The sequence below is a fragment of the Mytilus galloprovincialis genome, chromosome 13 (genome assembly GCF_965363235.1).
Source record: "Mytilus galloprovincialis chromosome 13, xbMytGall1.hap1.1, whole genome shotgun sequence".
Lineage (NCBI taxonomy): Eukaryota > Metazoa > Mollusca > Bivalvia > Mytilida > Mytilidae > Mytilus > Mytilus galloprovincialis.
In genome coordinates, this window is record NC_134850.1 from 51,143,063 (window position 1) to 51,168,734 (window position 25,672).

Consider the following 25,672-nt stretch of genomic DNA (forward strand, 5'->3'; position numbering starts at 1 on the left):
GACTGAGGAGGCACTGTTTAATAATCTCAATGAAAATGAGCTATGCTAATACAAGTACAAAAATAACTGCATACCAAATAGCACTGACTTAACATAACTGGTTTCCTTCACAGTGATCTTATCGCATTATTAAACAAATTATTGACACTGCTGCTTACAACAAAAGCACATACAATTCTTGACTCTGCAATTCGTCAAGAAAAAAAATCTCTTTTAGATAAAACAATGTTTACATCTTTCAAAGTAAGTTATTAGTTTGTTTCAGGAAGTTACCTACCAACCATAAACACAGGTACAAACACACCAGCAGGAATAGGCAGAGTATTACATATAGCACCAAACAAAAACTGAAAGTAAAATAAATATAGGTCACAGTGACACAAATAACATTACAACAAGTCAGCAAACACACTGCAAATTTATTGAAACAGATAAAGAAAGAAGCTGTAAAAAAATCATCAACTGTTTGTAGCTACAACAAACATATCATACAGCTACTTATTTTCATGCAAAGTCTACTTTTATAATGCAATGCTATAGTTCTGTAACAAGAACTCTGGAATCCACGCAAATTATACTGTTTACCTTCATGAAGTTTCATAATCTAAGGTGCTTCCTATCTTTTGAAGCTTATCTTTTCCTTATAAAAAAAATATTTTAAATTTGTTCTCATTGAAGGAATACGCTTGGGATGAAAACCTTACTTGGCATAACATTTTGTATTTAAATATTATAATAATAAAGTATCAACATGATCAATAAAAAATGTTAAGCTTTCATTTATCACTTAAATAAAATTACTTTAATCATTTCATGATGCAATGCATATACTGTAAATTCAGGAATAATTGTGAGGTTTTTATTAATGTGAATAAAGTGACTGGATGTGTATCAAATAATAAGAATGCACATTATGATATCTGATATGTATTTCTGTACACAGCCTTTCCAAAATTGCATTAATTAATCTGACAATTTCATCTATTCTTCAAAAATCATAATAATAAATGCAAGCAATAATTTCTGAATTTACAGTATTATAAGCAAACAGTTTTACACTTTCACACAATTATCAACAGAAAAAGCTAGTTACACATGTCTCAGTAGGATGCCTTTGTGTGTGTTGGCAACCAGAGAATCAGAATAATTCTGTATACTTACATGCATGATTATAAACAATACAAGAGTAACATAGACATTAGTGTCAGGATGTATCCAATGACTTAAGATCTTCTCATCCTCAAGGTCATCTGCTTGACCTATTGTCCATGTTATGTTACTAAATAATTCGTTGATGGCCTGCTTATTGGTCAACTGAAATTATAAAACAAAAAGCATGTACAATATTCAAAAAGATAGGTTTTTTTACATAATACAATAAGTCTTAATTCAAAAGCATACCTTGTTACAACATAATGCTACAATAAAAAGTAAAGATGTAAATATCTTGTCACTATTGCATGACAGATGAACATTGCCATTTCATTTTACTGCAATATGTCTGTTTCGAGCCATAGCACCTAAGTGTACCAGCTTGTTAATGTATTTTTATGCCTATCTAAACAAGGTTGATTTTCTTAATTTTATTTTTTTTCTTCTAAATTTTACTTTTTTCTTTTCTATAAAAAAAACTTCACAAATATATTTTTTCAGAAGTTTAAGACTTCATAATTGTTTTCGTGGAGTTTTAAAGACTTTAATGTTGTTTTTGGGGGCTTTCCAATTTTGAATTATGTTTTAATTGTTTGTTCTGACATACTGATTTTTTTTTAAAGATTTTCATGTGACAACCAATCAAGAATCAAGAAAACTTACCATACCAGCGAAGAACTGGCCAAAACCTGGAGGGAATGTAAGAGATGATATAACAAAGGCAACCATTCCTGGGTAAATGAAACGACTGAAAATAAAAATATTGATAACATAAACACACAATTTTTACCATCATAAGCATGTTCTAATGAGCAAGAAAATCACCCACATAAATCTCTAAAAACTACAGTGAAAAACAAGTCTGCATATTATCAGTCTTAAAATCACTAATCATGTCAATTATATTCTTCAAATTAATTCAACCAATGAAATCAGGTACATACAATTACTGTTACTTTAAGAAACAAATGTTTTTTTGTGAGCGGTGAAAAGATCTTTGATGAAATTTTAATAAACTTTCTTTTGTTCTTATGATATATTTTAATCAGAATCTATTTGAGCCACTACATAAAAAAAGAAAAAGAAGATACCTAACAAACAATCAATTATTCTTACATTTCAGTTAACTTTTGATGATGTGCAATAATAAATTCTAATGCAATTAGTTTGTAACAAAAAAAATTTATTGAACGTTGACAAATATTTTTAAGGATTAAGCCACCATTTTGAATACCAATGTTTTTTCTCTTAAGGATTTTTCTCACTAAATAAACAAGAAAGTAACATATTGAGCCTGAAAATCTTCTTTTTGTCAACATTGAAACCAACGTGAAGTGTACGAAAGGTATAAATACATCTAGTGTTTATGTTTGACATCGTGAGTATACATATGACGTCACATTGTTTAGTGGGGGCGGGTGTCGAAGGGGTCCTGATCCTGAAATCCGGGTTTAAAAGCGTGAAATCCTGAGGTCCCAAATTTAAAAAAAAAAAAAATCCTGATAAATGCTGCCCTCTTAAGATGATCAAGACGTTCCAACAGGGTTGCAGACTTTTTTCATTTTTGTCATTTTAAGCCAAAATATTTATTAAATGGAATTTATTTTAATATGCTGCATAAGGAAGAAGATAAATGTATTGTATTTTAAGCTTGACCTTTGTATAACTTGATTCTAACATACACCAGTTACACAAAGCTATATAAACTCAATTAAAAACAGTAAAATCTATGTTTTACAAAGGCCAAGCTTAAAGCACAATATAATTTTCTCCTTATTCATACATTATTTTAAACTCTGAATATAAAATAAATGGAAAACATCCATACCATGTACGTGTTTTCAAGAAAATTTTAAAACGTTAAAAGAAAGGAAGCTTGCATAACTCACCATTGACACATATTTAACATTGTCTGTCACATCAAAGCAAATTTAAGTTTTAAAAAAAAATTCTTAACCTGCACAGAAGCAACAAATTGGGACTTAATTTAAAAACATTATAAACAAAAGGTAGTAAAGAAGATAACAATAACACCAAAAATGAAAAAAAATTGATATTTCTATAAGAGTAGGATTTTTTTAAATCATAAACCAGATCCATTAATGGTCATAAGGTCTAAATTTACAACATACCAGTGCAATGGAACAGTGCTATATGTCTCGTAACTGTGATGAAGTGTGTTTGGAAAAATAATAACATAGGTAGAGACACATGTTTATCACATGCATCTCTTAGGTATAAACTGTTCACAAACAAGAATCAGTCCATAGAACACAGATGCCCCACTTGTGCTATCATTTTTTTTGTTTAGTAGACCGTGAAATTGGGGTCAAAACGCTATAAAATATATGACTTAGCCGAGTATTTAAATTAAACTAGTTAGTACCATCAGAGGTTATTATGCATTGATCAAACAGGAAATTAACCAGGACCTAGAAATAACTTCAACTCATCAGAGTTTTGACACAACTGAGTTTGACGCAACAAGTTTCATCTGTAATTTTCTTTTCATTCGTCTATTTTTTTCTTCTTTCTTTTTTTAAACATTTTTTGTGCATACATTGACTGCTAGAATAAATTGCACTTACTTTTTCTGTAAAAAGTTTGTAAGTCTTCTTCTTTTTCTTGTAAACAAAATAATTTTTCTATGTAACAATATAAATAAGGCACCAGCAAACCCACATATCACTCTGCAATATATAAAATAATTAAAATATTTTAAAACCTTAATAAAATTAATAAAGATTTTATCTGAATAATAATTTTGTAATTATTCAAAGTATAATAGATAAATTTAGAAAGTGTGAAATTTGCAATATAAACTAAACATTGCCTATAAATTCCTCAATAAATCCTTGAAACATTTTGAAGATAAACTATCTTGGCCTGTCTAATGACAGGAGCCTGTAATTCAGTGGTTGTCATTTGGTGCCATTTATCGTTTATTGTCTTTACACAAATAAGACTGTTAGTTTTTTTTGTTTTGTTTTTTAAATTGTTTTTCATTTGTCATTTCAGGGCCTTTTATAGCATGATATGCAGTACAGGTTTTGCTCATTTTTGAAGGCCTTACAGTCATATTTAATTGCTAACCATCTACGTCATTTAGTCTACGGTGGAGAGTTGTCTCATTGGCAATCATACCACATCTTCTTATTTTTATATGAGTCTTGCAAGCCTCAAACTGCAATAGTTATCAATAAACATTAAATGTATCTTACCCTATAAAACTGTAGGCCAGCAGTTCTAAGGCATCAAATGGGTACTCTGTTCTTAAATTTGTTTTAAATAAGGCTGTGATAGTTTCTGCAAGTAAAAAATACAGTCAAATAACAACAAGAAGTTGGAAACCTTTTCGTGCTGTAATGAATACTCCATTATTAAATAATTCCTAGCATCAGAATTCATAAATTTGGTGTCTGACAGATCTGAAAAGTATTCACAAGTTACAACTCATCTGTGTTAAGGCAGTGTTGAATATGGTCATTCAGTTCTTTAGCTATTCCGCTAATAAGATGACAATATTTTTTTCTTTCAAATGATAAAATCAAACTATCTGAAAACATGAAGAAAATGTTTGACTGATCCAAAAATAGAAATATAAGTTGGACAAACTAATGGACAAGGTGATAGGAAAATTTTAATTCCCTTTATAAATCTATTGCTTTAAATCCTTTGGAATAAATAATTGAAAAAAAATAAAAAAATGAAAAGTGAGATTACTTTCAACAATCCCAAAACAATATGAAATAGTAAGTAAATTGATCCTAGAATAATACAGTTATTATGTGACATGTGAAAAAATAGCCTAAAATCAAATAATTAAATTGCAAATTCTTGAATAACAAATCAAATTTTATTCCAACAATGAAAGGATTACTACTGTGTAAAGATTCAAGTTAATCAACCCAAGCATAGTTGACATAGTAACATAAGAAAAATTTGATTAAATCTGACAATTTAGATCTCACGACATATGAAAAATTTGATTAAATCTGACAATTTAGGTCTCATGACATACGAAAAATTGGATTAAATCTGACAATTAAGATCTCATGACATATGAAAAATTGGATAAAATCTGACGATTTAAATCTCATTACTCTGGAACAACAAACCAAAAATATTTCAACAGCAAAAAGGAGATTTACTCTAGCATTTGACCAAAGTGCGGTTAAATGGACAGTTGTACAAAAATATACCATAATACCTCCTAGCTATGGAGACAATCTTAAATATAGACATACCTTCATGTTGGAACCAGATTGCCAGCAATCTGAATGTAATGGCCCCGCATACTGCTGCGAAAAATCCTCTCCAATAATTCCTCACTGCAAAGTAGGTCGCTGTGACCTCAATACTAAATAATACTCCTAAAAAGTCAAATATTTCACATTTAACATGGAACACTATGCATGATTTACCCATAAATCAGTTGTATAGGATTTTTACATGCAAGATGTGTTGCTTTCAAGTTAGAGGGTGAACAAAGCATTATGTTTATTAGGCATATGTCCACAATTTCTATAGTAATTCTACAAAATGCAGTATTAATCATGCTGAATAACCAACATATCTATCTTAAATCTGTAATTGACATTTTAACTTATATGTTGCACTTTGCTGGCTTATAGTATATTAAATTATTGGTGTTTAACACTTCTTTCAGTAAAATTGAGGCTCATACTGTATATGACTTTAAAGCATCTTCAAGCTTTAATTTATTATGTTAATTCAGACATTTCTGTGCCTTTACTAGAAAAAATTATCATAGCAATTTGCATCACATTAACACATAGTGTTTTTGATTTTATACAATGTTTGGAATTTACACTCACACTTACATTTTTCTACCTTGCAGAAAAAGTTTTTAATGATGTCTGAGTACTATTACCAAAATCTATCACACAAGATAAAATTATTCTTGATGTAATGGAAGTGTAATAGTCCAGCAGCTAAGTCCAATATTTTGGGACAATTGATCACTTAATGGTAAAAGCATGAAATTTTGCACAGTGTTAGTTATGATGCTTATAAACATTTTTGGATATGGAGCCATACAAAAAAAAATGTGTGCGTTGAAAACTTAGATGAGGGATCTGGAATAGCACAGTCTTTCATTGACCACAAGGCATGTTGGCATAAATCTTGCAACTTAAAACTGAACAGGACAAAGTTAAATAGAGCAGAAAAACGAACATCACGTGAGAGTATAGATGAAGCCACCACATCTAAAAAAAAAACTAGACATAGCTTTTCCGTTCAGTCCATCAGTTACCCGTCTGTGTGCTTTTTCTGTAATGAAAATGGCCAAGAAGCCCTTCACGAGTCCTCAACATTTGGACAAGATACACGTGTGAGAGAATGTGCAGTAAAATTAAATGACACAGTGTTGCTTGCAAAGTTAAGTGCTGGTGATCTAATTGCACAGGAGGCAAAGTACCAATCTAAATGTTTAGTTTCCCTATATAATCGTGCATCTCGAATTGAAATGAAAAATGATAATGTCGAATCTAAGAATTCACTTCATCTGCTGTAGACAACATTGATCACAATCCAAGCAGTATATCGTCAAAAGATTCATTCCATGGTACAGGTATATCTTTATTCCAACATATTTCAGAGGATGCTCAAGGCGTTGTTCAAGCATTGGACCAATCTGAAACTATGTTGAAATGTCGGTCAAAGAGAGTTTCTCTTTTACCAGAGAGTTATTCAAATCTTCCACCAGCTGTACTAAGATTCAACGAACCAGATATTCCATTAGTTGAAGGAGAACTTTTAATTGATATGTTTTCATTCCCAGCTGCATTAAAAGGGGAATTCAAATGGCTGAAACATGTTGCAGAAAATTCAAGTGTTAGGGCTACAGTGGGTACAAATATTTCATGGTCCGCCTATCATGCTGCAGTCCTGCCAGATGGGAATAAATTACCAGCAGTGTCTGCCCTTTTTTACCTCTGTTTCATGAGCAAGCAAAATCTGTTGCAATGATACGACACTCATTGAACATTATTCGTAGCGCTGTTAGAAAGCTAAATCCAGGCCAAACTCCAGTTGTTGCTTTTGACCAACCCCTTTTCACTGTAGCAAAACTAATACAGTGGAACTGGCCTCAGATATATGGTGAGGATCACTTTGTTATGATGTTCGGTGGCCTACACATAGAAATGGCTGCGTTCAAAGCACTTGGAAGTTGGCTTGAAGATAGTGGATGGACTAGTGTGTTAGTAAATGCACAGGTTACATCACCAGGTACAGCTGATTCATTCCTAAAGGCATCTCATGTTACAAAAACACGTAGAGCACACCAAGTTACAGCATGCACACTTTACCGTCTATTGTCAAATGCTTACTGTCAATACAAAGATGTTTTGAGGGATGATGAGGTTACCTTAGAATTTGAAGACTGGTGTTTGGAACGATCTAAAGAATCTCCTCATTATAAATTTTGGTATACAACTCTCCGATTTGAATTGACAGTATTAATATTTATAAGGTCTATACGTGAGGCTAACTTTTCATTATATATTGAAGCTCTCTCAAAGATCATTCCTTGGTTTTTTGCCTTGGATCACACCAACTATTCACGATGGCTACCAATTCATCTGCGTGATATGGTTCAGTTACCAAAAACGAACCCAGAAACCCACAGAGCATTCCTTGAGGGCAACTTTGTTGTCAACAAGACCGAGAAGAAATTTTCCTGTATGGCTATTGATCAAGCCCACGAACAAAATAATGCTTGTGTTAAAGCAGATGGTGGTGCTGTTGGGTTGACGGAAAATCCAGGGGCGCTTCGTAGATGGATGGTTGCAGGGCCTGAAATGGCTAGGTTGGTAAATGAATTTGAAAATGTCACTGAATGCTTTGTGAACACTAACGCATCTAATAAACTTCATCATGAACAAACATTATCCTTTCAAGAATCTTTCCGAAATGACATTGTGTCTTTGTATGATGTAATTGATGATCTTGGAAATCCGTTTTTAGAGACAAGTAAGGATTTGCTTGTATTAGATTCGAAGAACATTGTTGACATATCAGTTGTTAAAACTGTTAACACAATAGAATCATTGGGACAAGAACAGTTTGAAAAGTATACGAAAGAACGCCTTGTTGATCGAACAACGTCTGTCTTTAATACCATCAAGAGGAATAAGTTACCACTTTTTCAAACACCACCTCCTGCAAAGAAAACGTCTACGACAGATCACAAGCTAATGGCTTTGAAAAGTAATTGTTCTTTATTTTCAAGATTGTATATTGCTTGTCAATCAAGAGATGGAAACCTTGACGATTTCTTCAGACATGAGAATCATGCTTTCCCTCCATCGCTTAGTCAAAATGGTACTATACGTCTAGGAACAAAAGCTGACCTTCTTTTAAAATGTCTGGAGAGGTTAACCCCTCCAACAGATGTTAAACCTGTAGTGTCGTCTGTTATTCTTGATGGATCTGCAGTTGTTAATATGCTTAAGCCTGTCAATATCAAATCATTTAATGAATACGCTTTAAAAGTGTTTATACCGTATATTCAGAATATTGGAAAAGATGTACAAAGAATTGACATTGTATTTGACACATACATTGACAATAGCTTAAAGGCATCTACTCGAGGAAAACGTGGGAAAGGTATTCGAAGACAAGTTCAAGATGAAACAAATGTACCAGGAAATTGGCAGGAATTCTTGCGCCTAGATGAAAATAAAATTGAGTTGTTTCATTTTCTCGCTGATAAAATAACCAGTGCTGGTATCGACAATGAGATCGTAGTAACTGACAAGATCAACGCCCTTGGAAATACTGCAGAACACAGCTATGAATTGTTAAGCCCATGTTCACACGAGGAAGCTGATACTAGAATGTTGTTGCATGCCTTAGATGCTTCCCTGAAAGGCCACAACAGAATACTGATCAGAACAGTTGACACAGATGTTGTTGTCTTGTCTGTCTCTTGTTTCAACAGACAAATTGAACAGCTGTGGATAGGTTTTGGCACTGGAAAGAACTTCCGATATATTTCAGTTCATGGATTGTGCCTTGCTCTAGGACCATTGAAATCGAAAGCCTTTCCACTGTTCCATGCTTTTACCGGTTGTGACACAGTCTCAGCTTTTTCTGGGAAAGGTAAGAAATCAGCTTGGGACACATGGTCCGTATATGAGGAGTTGTCAGATGCATTTCTGCAGATCATTGAGAATCCAAATGAAGTGGAAATTTTAAAAGTGTTGAAAGTAAAAGAACGGTATGTTGTTCTTTTGTATGATCGGTCTAGTACAGCTCAAACGGTGAATGAGTTAAGAAAACAGTTATTCACACAAAAGACAAGAACAATTGACAATATTCCTCCAACAAGAGATGCACTTCTTCAACATACGAAACGTGCAGTTTACCAAGGTAGTGTTATTTGGGGAAATTGTTTAGTTGCAAATCCAGGTATGCCATCACCAGATTTATTTGGTTGGCAAAAACTTGATGGTACTTGGGTACCATTCTGGTCTGTGCTTGCTGAAGCTTCAATGTCATGCCAAGAGCTCATCCACTGTGGCTGTAAGAAAGGATGTCGAGGAGCATGTAAATGCTTGAAAGCAGCACTAAAATGCACAGCATTATGCAAATGCTCACCGGACTGTGAAAGAGAAACCGATTGAGACTGAGCTTTATTTTGATTTCCCTGCATTTGGATCCATTATTTTTTAATCATTTTATACCATATTCAAAAACAAACGTCAAATTTTTACATGTTAAACGGCGCCATTTTGAATATTGCCGCCATTTTGAAAATATTATCTAAGTACCCAGGTAAAAGTGATACATTGTAAGCCTTTGTCGATATCAAATGATCAGTTTCACTGCTTTGGTAACTTTCTGCTATCACACAATGATGGTGTATACATTCGAACAGGTAAAACTTAGACATTTTGACGCGCCATTTTGAATTTGGACGCCATTTTGATGATTTCTGTACAATAAGGTTTAACAACATAATAAATAACATATCTGAATTGTATTTCCTTAAGTTTCTGACATCTTTGGAACTCATTAGAATTGGAAGACTTCATCAAGTGAATGATGTTATACTTATGTCGGCCATCTTGAATTTGGCGGCCATATTGGATTTTTTTTCGTGGCTCCATATCTGAATTTTGTCTATACCCTTTAATCTTTCATTTTGCCAAGTTTCATGCTTTTACCATAAAGTGATCACTTATTCTGATATCCGCTGGACTAAATGTTAATTATGGAAGCAATTCATTTATTTATACTTTATTGTTGCATCAAGGTATTACTCTGCATGGAAGGAAAAGATGCAATACAGAGTCAAAAAGAAAAACAATTACAAAATTTACCTCCAATTGGAGCAGCAAAAGTGCCAGCAACCCCAACAGCACAGGCAGCAGCTAACATTTCTGTTCTTCTGGATTCATTCTAAAATAGACAAAATAGATAACTTGGATGAGTGAATCTCTTCTCAACTGATTTTTATAGTTTGTTCTTCTATTGTACTATTACGCAACTGTCCCAAGTTATGAGGAGGGTTGGTGTACCTTCAAACTAGCTTAACCCCACCCACGGGGGGTAACTTCGATATTTTTTTGGTAGGGGTGTGCCATTTTTGCCTAAAAAAACATACCCATTTTAATATAACATTCACTGAAATTCAGTACCTATAGTTATATAAATATTTAAAAAAGAATGACCTATACTTATATACAATATCAAGAGACAAATTTCCGGGGGTTCATTTGGGAACTTATTTGAAAGGTGAACTTTCAAATGAATTCATTTAATTTAATATAATAATTGACCATTAATAATGTAAGATTCTCAATAGCATATTTATATATGATATGTAGATCATACCCCAAATCAATATACAGTTATCAAACGTAAATGCGTTTTAATATAGGATGTCATTAAAAAGGGGGGTCATTTTTATATAAAATCTCGCAAAATTATGACCCTTATTTTTGGCACATCCCCGTATACCCAATAATAGTAAGTTACCCCACCTCCCCTGTGACCCCACCACATTCTGTATGCGTCTGTCCTAGGTCAGGAGCCCGTAACTCAAAGGTTGTCCTTTGTTGCTGTATATCATATTTGTTTTTATTCATTATTTTGTACATATATAGCAGGCTGTTATTTTTCTTGTTTGGTTTGATTTACATTTACATTTTGGAGCCTTTTATAGCTAACAATGGGGAATAGGTTTTACTCATTGTTGAAGGCTGTACAGTGACCTATAGATGTTAATTTCAGTGTCATCTGGTCTCTTATGGAGAGTTGTGTCATTGGCAATCATACCACAACTTCTTTTTTTCATTCCATAATGAAGAAGTTAGTCTTTCATGTCATTATGTTCGATGTACATTTTGACATGGTAAGGGGTTAGATTTGTAAATATCTTTACTTTGAGCACTCAAGACAAATATCATCACTCTCTATGATAAAATGAGAACAGAGAATCGACTTTAAAAGAATTCATTTCAATAGGAAAAATTGCTATGTTTGAAGCTGACCAATAACACATTTTAAAACATCAGTTGCTTTCGTTTAATGAAGCATAAAAATACCAGAAAAATAGGTTGTACAATTCAAAATTTGACATTTCCATAAAATACTGATTTTTTAACAGATTTGTTTCAAAGGAGTAGGTTCACTAAGACCCTTTTTTGGCCCCAAAATATAGCAGTTTTAGAAAATTGTGAAAATGTAATCTTTAAGCTATATTTTGGAAAGTAAAATGCTTCTGCTACATAAATATGAGCTGTTTTTGACGATACAATGCACAAATATCGCGTTTTAGCATCATTAAGTCATGCTAAATTACTGAAATCTTCAAAATTTTACCATTTTGGTCATTTTTTAGACGGTTTCCGTCTAAAATGAAAGTGGCCGCATTCGTGTTCATTCATAATATTGAAATGTAAGTTGTATTTGATGATAATACAAAACATATATAAAGGTTGAGGATGAACACGGATGCGGCCACATTCATTTTTGACAAAAACCATCTGAAAAGTGACGTTTTTTGGCATATTTGATAGATTTTTCATATTTACGCTTGAATCAGAGCGTTTTTATTGACTAAATCAGTTAAAATCTTTCACATAAACTAATCGAATCAATTGAAATAGACACTTAAGTGTTTAAAAAGTGTCCAAAAACTTTCGTTAGATGAACTTGAAATTTGAGGCCAAAATCGGCCCTTACCGGACCTACTCCTTTATTTATTCATGCAGAAATGTTCATTTGGATAATAAAAATGGTGTTGCATTGAAATAAACTTACCTGATAAACCCCTTTAAATGACGAAAGTTTCCCCAACAAGGTTGCTACAATACTGGCTATATGTACAAATGGACCCTGTAATACAAAAACATATATATATATATAGAAATTGTTTAAAATAGATTTGAAAAATGAGGTCAAACAGTTATAGTTGATAATTTCTTAAGTTTTGATGTGTGATTACAAACTGGACGCTGTATAGAGCCTGTGTCCCACAATTGAATAGACATCTAATTTTCATCCTAACCCCTTTCAGTCTATCTAATTCTGTTCATTCTCCATTCGTATTAAGGATGTACTTAGGTGAGGTAAGGTAAAAATTATAAAATCAAGAATTTAAAATTGATAGTATAAGCTGTTAAAGCATTCATTACGGATAAAAATAAGCAAAAAATATTGATAGGTCATGGACCTCTTTTTCGAGATATTTGAGATTTAAAATATGGCGGGAAAAGGCTGACTCAGACTTTTATCTTATATTTGCATTGGTATTATTAGGGTCTCAAAACAAAAGAAAGAAAATTAAGAATCTTCTAAAACTTTGGTAAATGACCTTTCATGAGCTATTTAGTCTTATATGAACAAATAAATGGGTGTTATGGGGCAAAATATTTTACATTGTGTTGTATGGAAAAACACCAAGGCGTCCGAACATTTGACAAATTCCAAAACCTCACCTAAGTACATCCTTAATTAAGAGTCTGCAAACAAGATTTCAGCTGTCCAGTCAAGGAGTTTCTATTCTTAGGTTCTAACTTTTTTGTGTACACTCTAAATCTATTTTTGTCAGTTGTTAAACAGTTGCAATTGAATTCAGGAAATATTGAATTTCTGTGGTTTTTTCCAAACAAATTAAAGAAACAAGATATCTTTTTTGAAATAAATATGCTAAAAGTAAAAATTACATCTGGTTACTTATAAAATTTCATTCTACTTGTTTTAAACTGTTTAAGGTTGCAAACATAAACTGGATTCAAACCCATAGTTCTTTTTTCTGTCTGACTCACTCTACTCAGTTCTTTATAAAATTGATAATCATGGTTTAAGGTGTTTGTTTATGTAACTGCATGGTCTTTTACCTCAGTTTCAACAAGTTCCAAATTAACACAAGATTCATATTAGGCAGGCCAATATTTTTTTCTTACCTCTTTCCCTAAAGTTAAAGTACTTCCTAATGAAGCACAAAGTCCTACAACTTTGGCAACAAGTGTTTTAAATGTTAAAAATTCTTTCAGAACAACTCCACGTAAAATAGTCTTCATTTCTGGTATACCAGATCCTAAAAAAGAAGAGAAAAATGTTATAAAATAAGGAGATAGGATATGATTGCCAATGAGACAACTATCCACCAAAATTCAAATGAAGTGGATCAGAGGCGGATTTAGAGAGGGGCCAAGCGTGGGAAAATGGAATTGAGCCGATTACATGGGGACTCACTGATGCCTGACTGGAGCAAGACCGTATCTTAAGGAGTCCGTACCCCCTCCCTTTATGAAAATTTCTGGATCTGCAACTGTAGAAAAAATCCTTTTAAGAAATGGGAATTATCAAACTCTTGTCAAAATCTGTATTGGATGGTATCGGATAATTTCAATGTATTTTCAAGTTGTATGATATGATACTGAGGAGTTAATATTATTCTTGCTATACCAAGTTTCTGGTTTTCTTTGATATAGGTTAACCATGAACTACTTTGTTCAAATAAGTACAATTATCTATACACTTGAATGACTTGATTGAAGACTGATTGTAAAACAGTGAAATCAATTGTCCATGAAAAAAACTATTTAACATCAATCAACATAAATATATCGATAAGAATATATTGTATTTATCTGTCTTAATAAAAGTGGTGTAAAAAAAGAAACGAAATGTACTCAACAGTAATTAACTGTAGTATTATAGTATTTGTGACTTTTTAATGGTCTAAATTTTAATGGCCTGTCTAACTTTGGTTAAGAAATCAAAAGGTGAATATCCTCCGAGATGTTAACCTTACATAATGTCTCATAAGAAGATTTCTTATGCCCTAAGTGACCCATATTATCGATTCTTAAGTAGAAATAAGAAGATGTGGTATTAGTGCCAATGAGACAAATTTCCATGTAAGAATACAATGTGTAAAAAGTAAACAATTATATCTCAAAGAACTGCCTTTAATACAGAGCCTTAGCTCACACCAAACAGCAAGCTATAAAGGGCCCCAAAATGACTAGCTTAAAACAATTCAAACAGGAAAACCAATGGTCTAACCTATATAAAACTAGAGGCTCTTAAGAGCCTGTGTCGCTCACCTTGGTCTATGTGCATATTAAACAAAGGACAAGGATGGATTCATGACAAAATTGTGTTTTGGTGATGGTGATGTGTTTTTCTCGATCTATAACAAACTTGGCCTATTAGTTACGGAGGAAAATATTTTGTAAAAATTTACAAAAAATTACCAAATTAATGAAAATTGTTAAAAATTGACTATAAAGGGCAATAACTCCTTAAGGGCATACGATACAGTTTTGATCCTGTATTCACAGTTTAATGAAAATTTCCATATAGGCTAGTTTTTGCCTGCTTAAAATCAAATATGTAATAAAAAATATACCTTCATGTGCTACTTTTTGAGTTAAATGAGGTCGAAATTTTGTATATTTGCTCAAAATTCGGATTTGTGGCCGTATTTTCTCTTTCGAAAGCAAGCCATAACTTTTTTGTTTAAAAAGATAAACACAAATTGTTTTTTGTTAGATAATTTTAAATTTTTGTTTTTTATAAGTATCCTAAAAAAATATGCATTTTTTATTCAGAAATAACTCATATTTATCAAATGGTCATGAATTAAGAAAAAATCGTAAATTTTTGCTGCATATTTATTAAAATTAAAAAAATTTCTCTATTTGCAGTTTTTTTAAATTTGGTCCACATAATCTCCCTGCAAAATGAAACAAAATGTCGTTTTAAAAAATAGGGGTCCATGCACTTGTTTTCAAATTAAATCAGTTTGAATGATAAAAAACAGTCGAAAAATGCATCTTTTCCCGATATGTCATAGTTTGACGTCGCGAAAATAGCATTTTAAGTTAGCAACGTCATTACCTCCCCTGTAACTGTATCGTATGCCCTTAAGGGGTCGACTGATTGATATTGATTTGATAAACAACTTAACCCCTTGACAGATTTGCTCTAAATGCTGTAACTGTAACTAATGCATTGGAAGGGAAGTGCAACAAGTAAATAGTCATCAAAATAATGATTCAATTACAATAGTGACTCAAAAGAACATGCACCATACTCCATTTATCACTATATAAATATAGCTTATGAAAAATCTATTTGTAGCTACAAAGAAAATGGCAAAGTCATGTAATCTTCTGACTGAACCAGAAACAGGATGAAGATCTTCACAAAGTTTAACATAGAAATGTCCAAATAGACGATTTATGAAAGACATTGTAAAACAGTTAACATGATAGTGATTACTATGAACCTGTCATCTTACACCTTATAAAAACAATTAATCCTTACTTTATAAAATAACCTTCTGGCAAGTACATGGAAACTGAATTTAGTATATATATTTTTTGTCGTTAAGGCCATTTCATATTTATTTTACATTCAACATCTTATTGAAAACCATTGGAGAGAAAGAAGACAATTGATTGGTTTTTAATGCCACTTTCAGCACTATTGTGGCATTTTGTGGAAGTCACTTTTATTGGTGGAGGAAGCCGAAGCCAAGAGAAAACCATTACCCTCAGTAGGTAAACTGACAATCCTAGTCAATTAAGATAAGAGTCGAGTGCACCTACATAAAAAGGATTAGAAATCACAACCTTAAGGTTGACTGGCTTGCGAAAAAAGAAGTTAAACTACTTAGACCACTGGACCACCAATGCCACTTAAATTAATTAAAGAGTTAAAATAACAATAAAATTTTAGGGATCATGCTTTAGCAATAATAGTTTAAGTCTAAGTACAAGAAAATTGTAATATGTCATAGCGATTTGAAAAATAATTTCAATGTTTCTCCAACTCCAATCATAATGCTTTTCTTTATAGAGGGATTATTGTTCCAAAAATAAATTATTTAAAATTTACAAGTTTCAAAACAAATTATTTGTTGACTTTTTAAAATATTTTCTGAATTCTACTAGAATTGCTGATAACAAACATGGAATAATGTTGAATGGCCTAACATTAAATGATATTTGAGATGCTGTTTAATGTACATGTGATGTAAAAAAGGGCTTACAAGTGTTTAAACCATGAAATTTAAATGCTTGAATACTTAATTATTTAAAGTACATGTTTTATAGATGTGCTATTCAACATGATTTTTTTATCCATTTTATCACATATGTTCAGTGGTTTTTGAACAAAAAAATAAGGAAGGGACATGTACAAGTGTATGGCTTGAGCAAAATGCTGTAATAAATAATTTTATCAATTTATTTTCTTTTTATATTTTTATAAGAAGTTCTTATTAACCTTGATTTGATTTTTATTGGAATATTGTTCCATCAGTGACTTGTTAAATGCATTCAACTGTAAAGACAACATGTTGTCAATGCACATGCTTTTCAAATACAGTAGAAAAATCAATATACTACTAAATTTCAGCTTAGAAATACATTTCCTGTCAAAGTCATGTCATTGACTTCATCAGAAAAAAACTCAAGAATTATAAAAAAATCTTCTGAAAAATCAGTAGCTCCAAAAAAAAACGTAAATTAACCTTATTTCATTCAGAAATAACTAATCATACAAAATTACAGTAAAACCTATAAGGTCAAACCCCTATAGACTGAGGACTATGATTACATTACACAGAATCAATTGGTAACAAGAGTATGTGTCTATAGGACATCATGCCCAGCTCATAATTTTGTATTTCCAATGTTCAGTGAACCACAAAATAACGGTCAAACCTTTTTTTTAAATTCACAACACAACAAATTAGCTATTATATTATTTAGGGTCTCGGTGCGGTAGTAAAGAATAGAGAATAGTGGACAAAAATTTAAAGAAAAGAGAAAAATGGGCCAAAAATAAAAAAGAATAATGGGGTCCTAAAATATATAGATTACAAAATTGAGGACACTCCCTTCCAGACCCTCATGAACATGTGTACTTGAGTTTAAAGTTGATGTGATCACTATACCACAAACATAGACAGGGTATAAACATTTAAGACAATGTCCAGTTTTAGCATGTTTTTATTTTTAGGTGTAGATATGTTTCACTGTATTCAATTCAGTTTCCATGACATACTGGTATAAACTTACCCACAGCTTGAGGGGACACTAAATGTGTGAATCCAGTAGCAAATAATATAAATAATATTGTGTATGAAATCCAGGCGAAATACTGTAGAGGTAGAGAGAATGCCAGCTCTGTATACAGCCACATCTTAGCTGCAAAAAATAAAATAAAAGAAATATGAAATCCAGGCGAAATACTGTAGAGGTAGAGAGAATGCTAGCTCTGTATACAGCCACATCTTAGCTGCAAAAAATAAAATAAAAGAAATATGTAATCCAGGCGAAATACTGTAGAGGTAGAGAGAATGCCAGCTCTGTATACAGTCACATCTTAGTTGCAAATAAATCAATCAATAAATTTATAGTCGAGGTAGTTAAGAAATGTTATCTCTGCTGAACTAGAGTTGTAAAGCCTCATTTCAGCAAAAACACTTATAGATGCATGTATATAGTAGAGGTAGCGCCCCCCTTTTTCATTTGTTCATTGTTGTTTTTTCTTGTTTATACATCTGTTTTTGGTGATTGGTCTGTTTTACTCTCCATTATTATTAGATATTCTTGTTATATATTTGTTTTGTATTAAGAAATACTCTTGTGATATAAATAGAGGAGTTTTAATACCAGCATGTCTTAATTTTGAAATGATTGCTTGTCTGACAAATTCTTTTCCAAACGTTTCAGAAGAGTAAATGTTTCAATCACACAGATGATTTGGTGGTCATCTGGGATAGGATAAAATCTATCATAATTACGTAATTTTGATGAACAGCACAGATCGAAACACTGTTACATTAAATGATAGAAATTACCAATTGTCAACTTAAATATTTTGCTTTAGTATACCAGTAAAAGAAAGTAATTTCTAAGGTCACCAAGGTCCTCATAAGTTTACAGTTCATTTGAATTTTATTTACATTTGTCTCTGTAGGGTCTTCTCATTGTCATACTTTGAATACTTGTTTTATTATTTTTAAAACACATAATGTATGAAATTTCATGAGTAATAAATTAAATTTTCACCCAAAGAAACAGAGGTCAGTACACAGTCATTAATAATGTCAACACTTTGTTCTTAGTGTCTTTTTAACCTGTATCTACAAATAGCACAGGCATCTAAATTAAGGTTTATAAAACACCACAAACATGTAAATTTATGGCATATAACAAATGAAGTACCACTCCAACCCTACTTTTTCTTGTTATTCTTAATATATTTCTTAATGGTATTTATCAGAGCAAAATATATAACAAATGTCAACCACTGTTCCAATAAAATACAAACCAATATTTAAAACTAAACCATACTAAATCAAGTTTTTTTTTTTGCTAGTTCATTAGATGATATAAAATTAACTTACTCTGAATTCATTACATAATTATATACTATTTGTGAGTTAACAGTTTTCAAGGATTTCATGGGCATTCAAATGTTAAACAAGTAAAATTTTCTATAAACTTGAATAGAGAATTTACCAAAACTGAGAAATCAAATATTTACAAAATACATTATATTTAATACATAAAATTTACGTTTTACAAAAAATGATGAATACAAAATAAAATGATGAAAAAAAAACTCCAAAAACTAGCCATTTCACCAATGTATGCTAAAATGACAAAAGAAATTGGAATCTAAAAATTAATGGCATGTGGCCTTAAAGGAAACCAAAAGATATATCAATTGATCATATTTTTATAGGAAACATACAGTTATGTTACATATTTTGTGGCCCTAAAGAGATCCAATATACATAAACCCTATTATTTTTTTTTTATAGGAAACATATGTTTATGTTACAGATTTTGTGGCCTTATAGGAAACCAAAAGATTATCTATTGATCATATTTTGTGGCCTTATAGGAAACCAACAGATATATCATATAATATATATTTTACAGCTATTTTACAGATTTGACTAGATGATATGATTTGTCATGGTAGGAAACGTTTACAATCCATTTAATTAGTCATGTCCTGTTATCAATGGTTATTAAGTACATATCTTTTGAACCGTAAGTTGATATGATAGTAAAATTTTTGCATTAAAGTGCATTATGTGTCCTTAATCTTAATATTCATAATTTGACATGAATTTCGACCAAGATAGTGGTTTCTGGTCCGATTATTTCCCAATTTGTACATTGCAAACATGTTTGACTGAGAAATCCTTTTCAAAGTTTTTTTTCAGTTGTCATGGTATTAGACTTCAAAGTGAACCAGTTAGAAACAGGGCCCAAAATCCAAAATCTAAATACACGGTTAGATTCAGCTTGCAAAGAACCTGTTTTATTCAATTTGTGTTGAAATCAAACATAATTTTATTTTTGACCTTGATTTGGACCAGCTTGAAAACATGTCAGAAAATCTAAATACATGTATACAAAGTACCCCCAAAAAACTTTTTTTTTTAAATCAACAAAATTTTAATTTGGACCTAAATGTAGACCCCAAAAATTCAAGGCTATGAATCAAACCACATTGAAATTGGTCAAGAATTTTTTTTCAGAAAAAGTTTGTTTTTTTGGACTTGTTTTCCTGAACAGTTATGACAATAGCCCCAAAAACCAATCTCTATCATCCTTTCTTGATATGGAACCTTGTGGTACAATTTCATAGAAATCAATAGACTTATACTGAAGTTTTTTTCCAAAAAACAGAAAATCATAGTTTTGCTTTTGCCCCTAATTCCTAAACAGTTTTGGGCCATAACCCCCAAAACCATTCCTTTTAATGTATGGACCCTACTGGTACAATTTCAAAGAAGAAATTCATACACTTTTATACATTTTATCGTCCTGAAACAAGAAACAAATACTTGTTTTATGGCCCCTTTTTTGCCTGTAATTCGTGAAGAGTTAGGACCATAACCCCCAAAATCAATGACAATCTTCCTTTTGAGGCATAGAACCTTGTGGTGTTATTCAAGAAGAGATCCATACACTTTCATTCAAATAGCATCTGTATGAAAAAGAAAACATGCGTGTTTACTGTACTGCCAACCAACCTTAACTTTTTAGGGCCAAAACTAACCCTTTTATAGATCTTACCACTTTGACATTTTTCTATGATATAATCCATGGCAAAACTAAGTAAGGCCATAAGAACTCCCAGGAGCGCCAAGAAGACCCAGTCTTCTCCAATCGATTTAAATACAACATCTCTTACTCTTATTACATTATCTGTAAAATAAAAAATAAAATCATTTGTTACATCAACTCAGCTGCATAAGTTAAGTGTCTTGTATTTTTGTTAGTTAATTTTCGTGGTTTTAATTAATCTGATGAGGTAAGCCATTTTCAAATGATGTTTAAAGTTTTTTGTGATGTTAGTTAGTTTAAACATATTTATTTATAGTGGATTGGGAAACAAGTTTTGCAACTTATATTTCCACTTTGCAGGTGCGAGTGCTGCCTTGTAGCGGCATTAGCCCTCTCTTTTTCGAAATTTTGTGATGTTGAATTGTAACATCTGTTCCCGTTAAAGGAGGGTTGAGCACTCATAAACATGTTTAACCCAGCCACATTCTGTATATACCTGAATCAGGAGTCTGCAATTCTGTGGTAGTCGTTTGCTGTTGTATATTTTATTTATTAATTGTTTTGTATATGAATCAGGCTGCTAGATATTTCATTTGTCATTTGTGTTTTTTATAGCTTACTATGAGTTGTTTTGCTCATTATTGAAGGCTATACAGCGACTTAAAGCTGTTAACTTCTACATCATTAGGTCTCTGATGGACAATTGTCTCACTGACAATCATATCACATCTTCTTATTTTATAATGTATCTTCTCTTCCTATGATAGCTTAAACTGAAAGATATGCTGGTCTGAGATGTGCGATGTTATCTTTAGATTGGTGTACAAAACCTAATTAGTAATTGATATTAGCTTCATGATTATTAGAGAAAAAACCATGTTCTGAGACCAGATTCAGTTAATAATTTTGTAAAATATACCTAATATCATATATAAGCCTAGTCTTGATTTTGATTTTACTATTTCAGTCTTTCCTAAATCTTTCTGATCTTTAAATTTCTTGGCCTGAAATTTAGCAAAACTTCCAAGGTCTCTCTTGTACTGGCCATATATCTGAAAGGAGATTTTCACATTTTTTTTTAGTAAAAATATTGCAGTATTCAAACAAAGTTACATTTTTCAGTAGTAGTACATTATGTTAAATTGTGTATCCTGAATATTAAATTTTATTTTACATATTCTTTTCATCTCCATGCTGAGCATCAGTGAAAATTCAACCAATACCGGGGATTCATTAGTATTCCTTGGATGACAAATTTCATGGGATTCGTGGGTATTGGTGAACCACAAATCTAAGTGTTCAATGAATTACAAACAGTCTTAGTTTAACGTTTTTTTGACAATATGTATAATTTGAACAGAAAAAATCTTTGTCATATAGTAAAAAAAATGTTTTTACTCACATAATATATAATTTATGAGGACTAATTCAGGAATTGTTATTCTTTAAGTACAGTTCTAAACCCATTTGCACTTAACACATATATTTTTTTCTTCTGATGACTACTAATGGGGGCAAACATCAGTAATCTAATCACCTTACACAAATAACTCCTTCCTAGGTTTGTCAATCTAAATCCTAATATCAAATCTTATTTTTTACTTTTTTGCCTATTCTACACAATGCAAAAGTGGAAAACCTCATTTTTTAATCTCCCCCAAAAAATCTGCGTGTCATATATGTACAAATATGCATTCACATAATGAAAAGTCGACAAATCATTAGTGCTGTATACAATAACGTAATGGAATACATAATTATCAATCTTAACTGTCTTATATCTAAATAAAATATCAACTACATGTAAGTACCAGTTGTCATAAACCTGTTATACATGTAGGTTAAATTGTCACCTTAATTTGAGTGGGAAACACAGTATTCAGACTTTTGACAGCTTTATGCTGTAAAATTTCCAATGGGGATTTACACGTTCAACATAAATTATTGTGTTAACATGGATAAGGACATGCTTATTATTTAAGAACAATGTAATGTTCTTATCTCAATTAAAACATGGATATTTAGGCAATTTATCTGTCTCATGCAATTCCCTGCATATTAAATATTCATTTTCAGTTTTTAAATATTATATATACATTTTATATGATGGAGCTTTAAATCAAAGTTGACAGAAGAAACAATAAAGTTAATATATGGTGTAGACTTGTTTGTTATTTGTAAATGTTTACAGCTATACTTCAAAACAAAAGATGTATTTACACTTTTGGTATTTAACTGAATTCTGTCTTTATATGACCTTATATCTTTCTCTAATTAACCTAATTTTCCGAGTCAAGCAACAATGACTTTTTAATTATAACGTCAAGCTTTTTAAATTTATGGAAACTTGTTTGAATTAAATTAATAGGGGACAAATTTGCATACTAGTATAAATATGTTTATTAAGTCCTAATAAAAATTAAGAAGAAGTAAACAGAGATAAAAATCCATACATAATCAAAAGCATGGACACATTCTAATAACTTTAAGAGCTAAATAAGCATTCTATAATATTTACATAGCAAAAACAGTTTAATCATCCTCCCCTATCTTAATCAGCCTTGGTCTTTGTTTATTTCTCAGCCTCTGAAACTAAAATGATTAAAATGCTTCGTCGAGCACAGCCTGATACGACCGCAGAGGTCAAACTCTGAACAGTTGGTGCAAGTTTGGATACACTCTTCAAGCTTGATACCGCTGAATTATATTGTAATAAAATTTTTTAAATAATTAGGTTTCTGACAAAAAATAAATCAAGTGAAAGATCTTAAAAATTTGAAATGGGTTGAATTATTTGTATTAATTTTCAATTGAAAATTTCTTGCACAGTGTTCTCACCATGGTACTTTGGTGCTATATTTTTTACCCTGGTGCTATCTTGGATGACTATATAATGGAATGTTTATTGGCCATGGTGCTATTTTTTTTAGAAAACCAGTCCTATGTTAATTTCCATGGAGCTATTTGAAAATTCTGGGGAGAACACTGTTGCTATTGTGCAATACTGTGATATGGTGCAGTACTGTGGTATTGCACAATACTGTGATATTGTGGTTTTAAACCTTCTGACGACATGTACCAATATACCACCGGAAATGTTTTTGCAATCATATAAAAAAAACAAATATCACTGTAAAATGTCTAAGAGGGTGGTGCATCATATTCTCCTAAGAACTGAAATTCAGGGTACTCTGATGCAACTGCATATCACATGTCTAGTTTTAAAAAAGCACCTCAGTGACAGTGAGAGATTTTTGTTATCATGTGCCATAAACCTGGTCAAATTGTCACCTTAATTTAGTGGAAAACAGTTTTCAAACTCTTGACAGCTTTATGCTTTAAGATTCCCTGTGGGGATTTAATGGGAATTTACTTGTTCAACATAAATTAGTATGTTACCATACATGTAGATGAGGACATGCTTATTATTTAAGAACAATGTATGTTCCTAACTCAATTATCAATAAAACATGGATATGCAATTTCCTGTATATCAATATCAAATATTACTTCTTTTCCTTAAATGTTATATTACATGATGGGGCTTTAAGTTTACAGAAGAAACAAGTAAATTCTGAATTATATTAGGGTCTGGATGAGAGGCACTTCATGTCTTTTTATTTAAATTTTTAGGCTTTTTTTCTCTTTTTTCTATTTTTAGCCAATTATCCCCTACTCTTTATATTTTTAGAAAATCATATCATGTTTTCCATACTTCAGCATCTCCATTACTCTCTATTCTTTATCTTTTTGGCCCATATTTCTCTATTCCGTATATTTTTCATCCATCATTCAGTAGTAATGACCCATTCTCTATTCTAAAAACCCCATCCAGACCCTTATATATGGTGTAGCCTTATTTTATTTGCAAATGTCACAGCTACATGTCAAACAAGTCCTATTAAAAAGAAGTAAACAGACACATAAATTCTCAGACACAAAATGAAAACAAGGACACACGCTATGGTTATTAGTTTGAGGACTAAATAACATTCTATTTCTAAAGTTGCATACCTTAAAACATTTAAATCATACCCTCCCCCACGTCAATAAGTTATGTTGTAAAGATGAGATACTCGACAAAAATATGTCTATCATCATACAATTTTTATTTTAATGAAACAGGATTTTACCATAGAGTAGAAAGGTTAAATAGAATTAATGTATCATGATTGCTATTGAAGAGGAATTTCATTTTATACTTTAGTGTCCAAAATATATTTATTAAACTATATAATTTGATGAGATCCTTCATCACTTTTTTTAAATAAATTGAACTTTATAGTGTTGAAAACCTCAAACATGCCTTAAAGTTATGCAAATTTTTGGTTAAACCTTTCCGTCTTCATAGCACACAATTCTACAAACAATTTGTAACCCTTTAACCATGAATTGAGGTTTTTATAAATACTGTTTAAAGTTAGTATATTTTTTAGGAAAAGAGTGCAGAAATTTAAATCACCAATCACAAGCAGAAAGAAAAGGCAAAATTTCGGGCGTATGACATTTGCGCCGATTTTGAAAATTTTCATTCTTTCATTTGCGCCGATTTCATTTTTTCATTTGCGCCGATTTTATATTTTTTCCTAATTGGATTTACAGGTAAGTTACAGGTAAGTTTATACTTTTATATTGGCTGAGCATAGAGTATAAAGACAAATCAAGTGACATTGCAATTGGTAAATGGCTATCCCAATGTTTCAGGTTACCATTCCTTTCCCTAAATGAAATCGATGACTGCTTCACGTTTGACATTGTCTGACGCTCCGCTCCTTCTGATGACAAATGTCATACATTCTTAGACAACGTACAAGTACACATTCCATAACGGTTAACTAATTCGTGATGGCGTCCATAAAATTAACGAAGGGATGATTTCACCTTCACCATTTGGAACTCTTGGTTTAATAGCTTCCCTGTGAGAAAAT

At 31.6% G+C, this 25,672-nt stretch overlaps 1 protein-coding gene across 3 annotated transcripts in view; it reads right to left on the reverse strand.

Annotated features, from left to right (window-relative positions):
- Positions 1-25,672, reverse strand: part of LOC143057320 (chloride channel protein 2-like) — a 71,992-nt gene that overhangs the window by 20,765 nt on the left and 25,555 nt on the right. For all 3 annotated transcript variants that reach the window (XM_076230614.1, XM_076230615.1, XM_076230616.1), the window contains exons 3-14: positions 21,664-21,796; positions 20,754-20,885; positions 17,730-17,858; positions 13,596-13,729; positions 12,451-12,525; positions 10,506-10,584; positions 5,400-5,525; positions 4,374-4,458; positions 3,741-3,842; positions 1,816-1,900; positions 1,162-1,314; positions 278-347 (exon numbers count right to left, since the gene is read on the reverse strand). In XM_076230614.1, the coding sequence (XP_076086729.1) occupies positions 278-347; positions 1,162-1,314; positions 1,816-1,900; positions 3,741-3,842; positions 4,374-4,458; positions 5,400-5,525; positions 10,506-10,584; positions 12,451-12,525; positions 13,596-13,729; positions 17,730-17,858; positions 20,754-20,885; positions 21,664-21,796 (1,303 nt within the window). The remainder of the gene's footprint in view (positions 1-277; positions 348-1,161; positions 1,315-1,815; positions 1,901-3,740; positions 3,843-4,373; positions 4,459-5,399; positions 5,526-10,505; positions 10,585-12,450; positions 12,526-13,595; positions 13,730-17,729; positions 17,859-20,753; positions 20,886-21,663; positions 21,797-25,672) is intronic.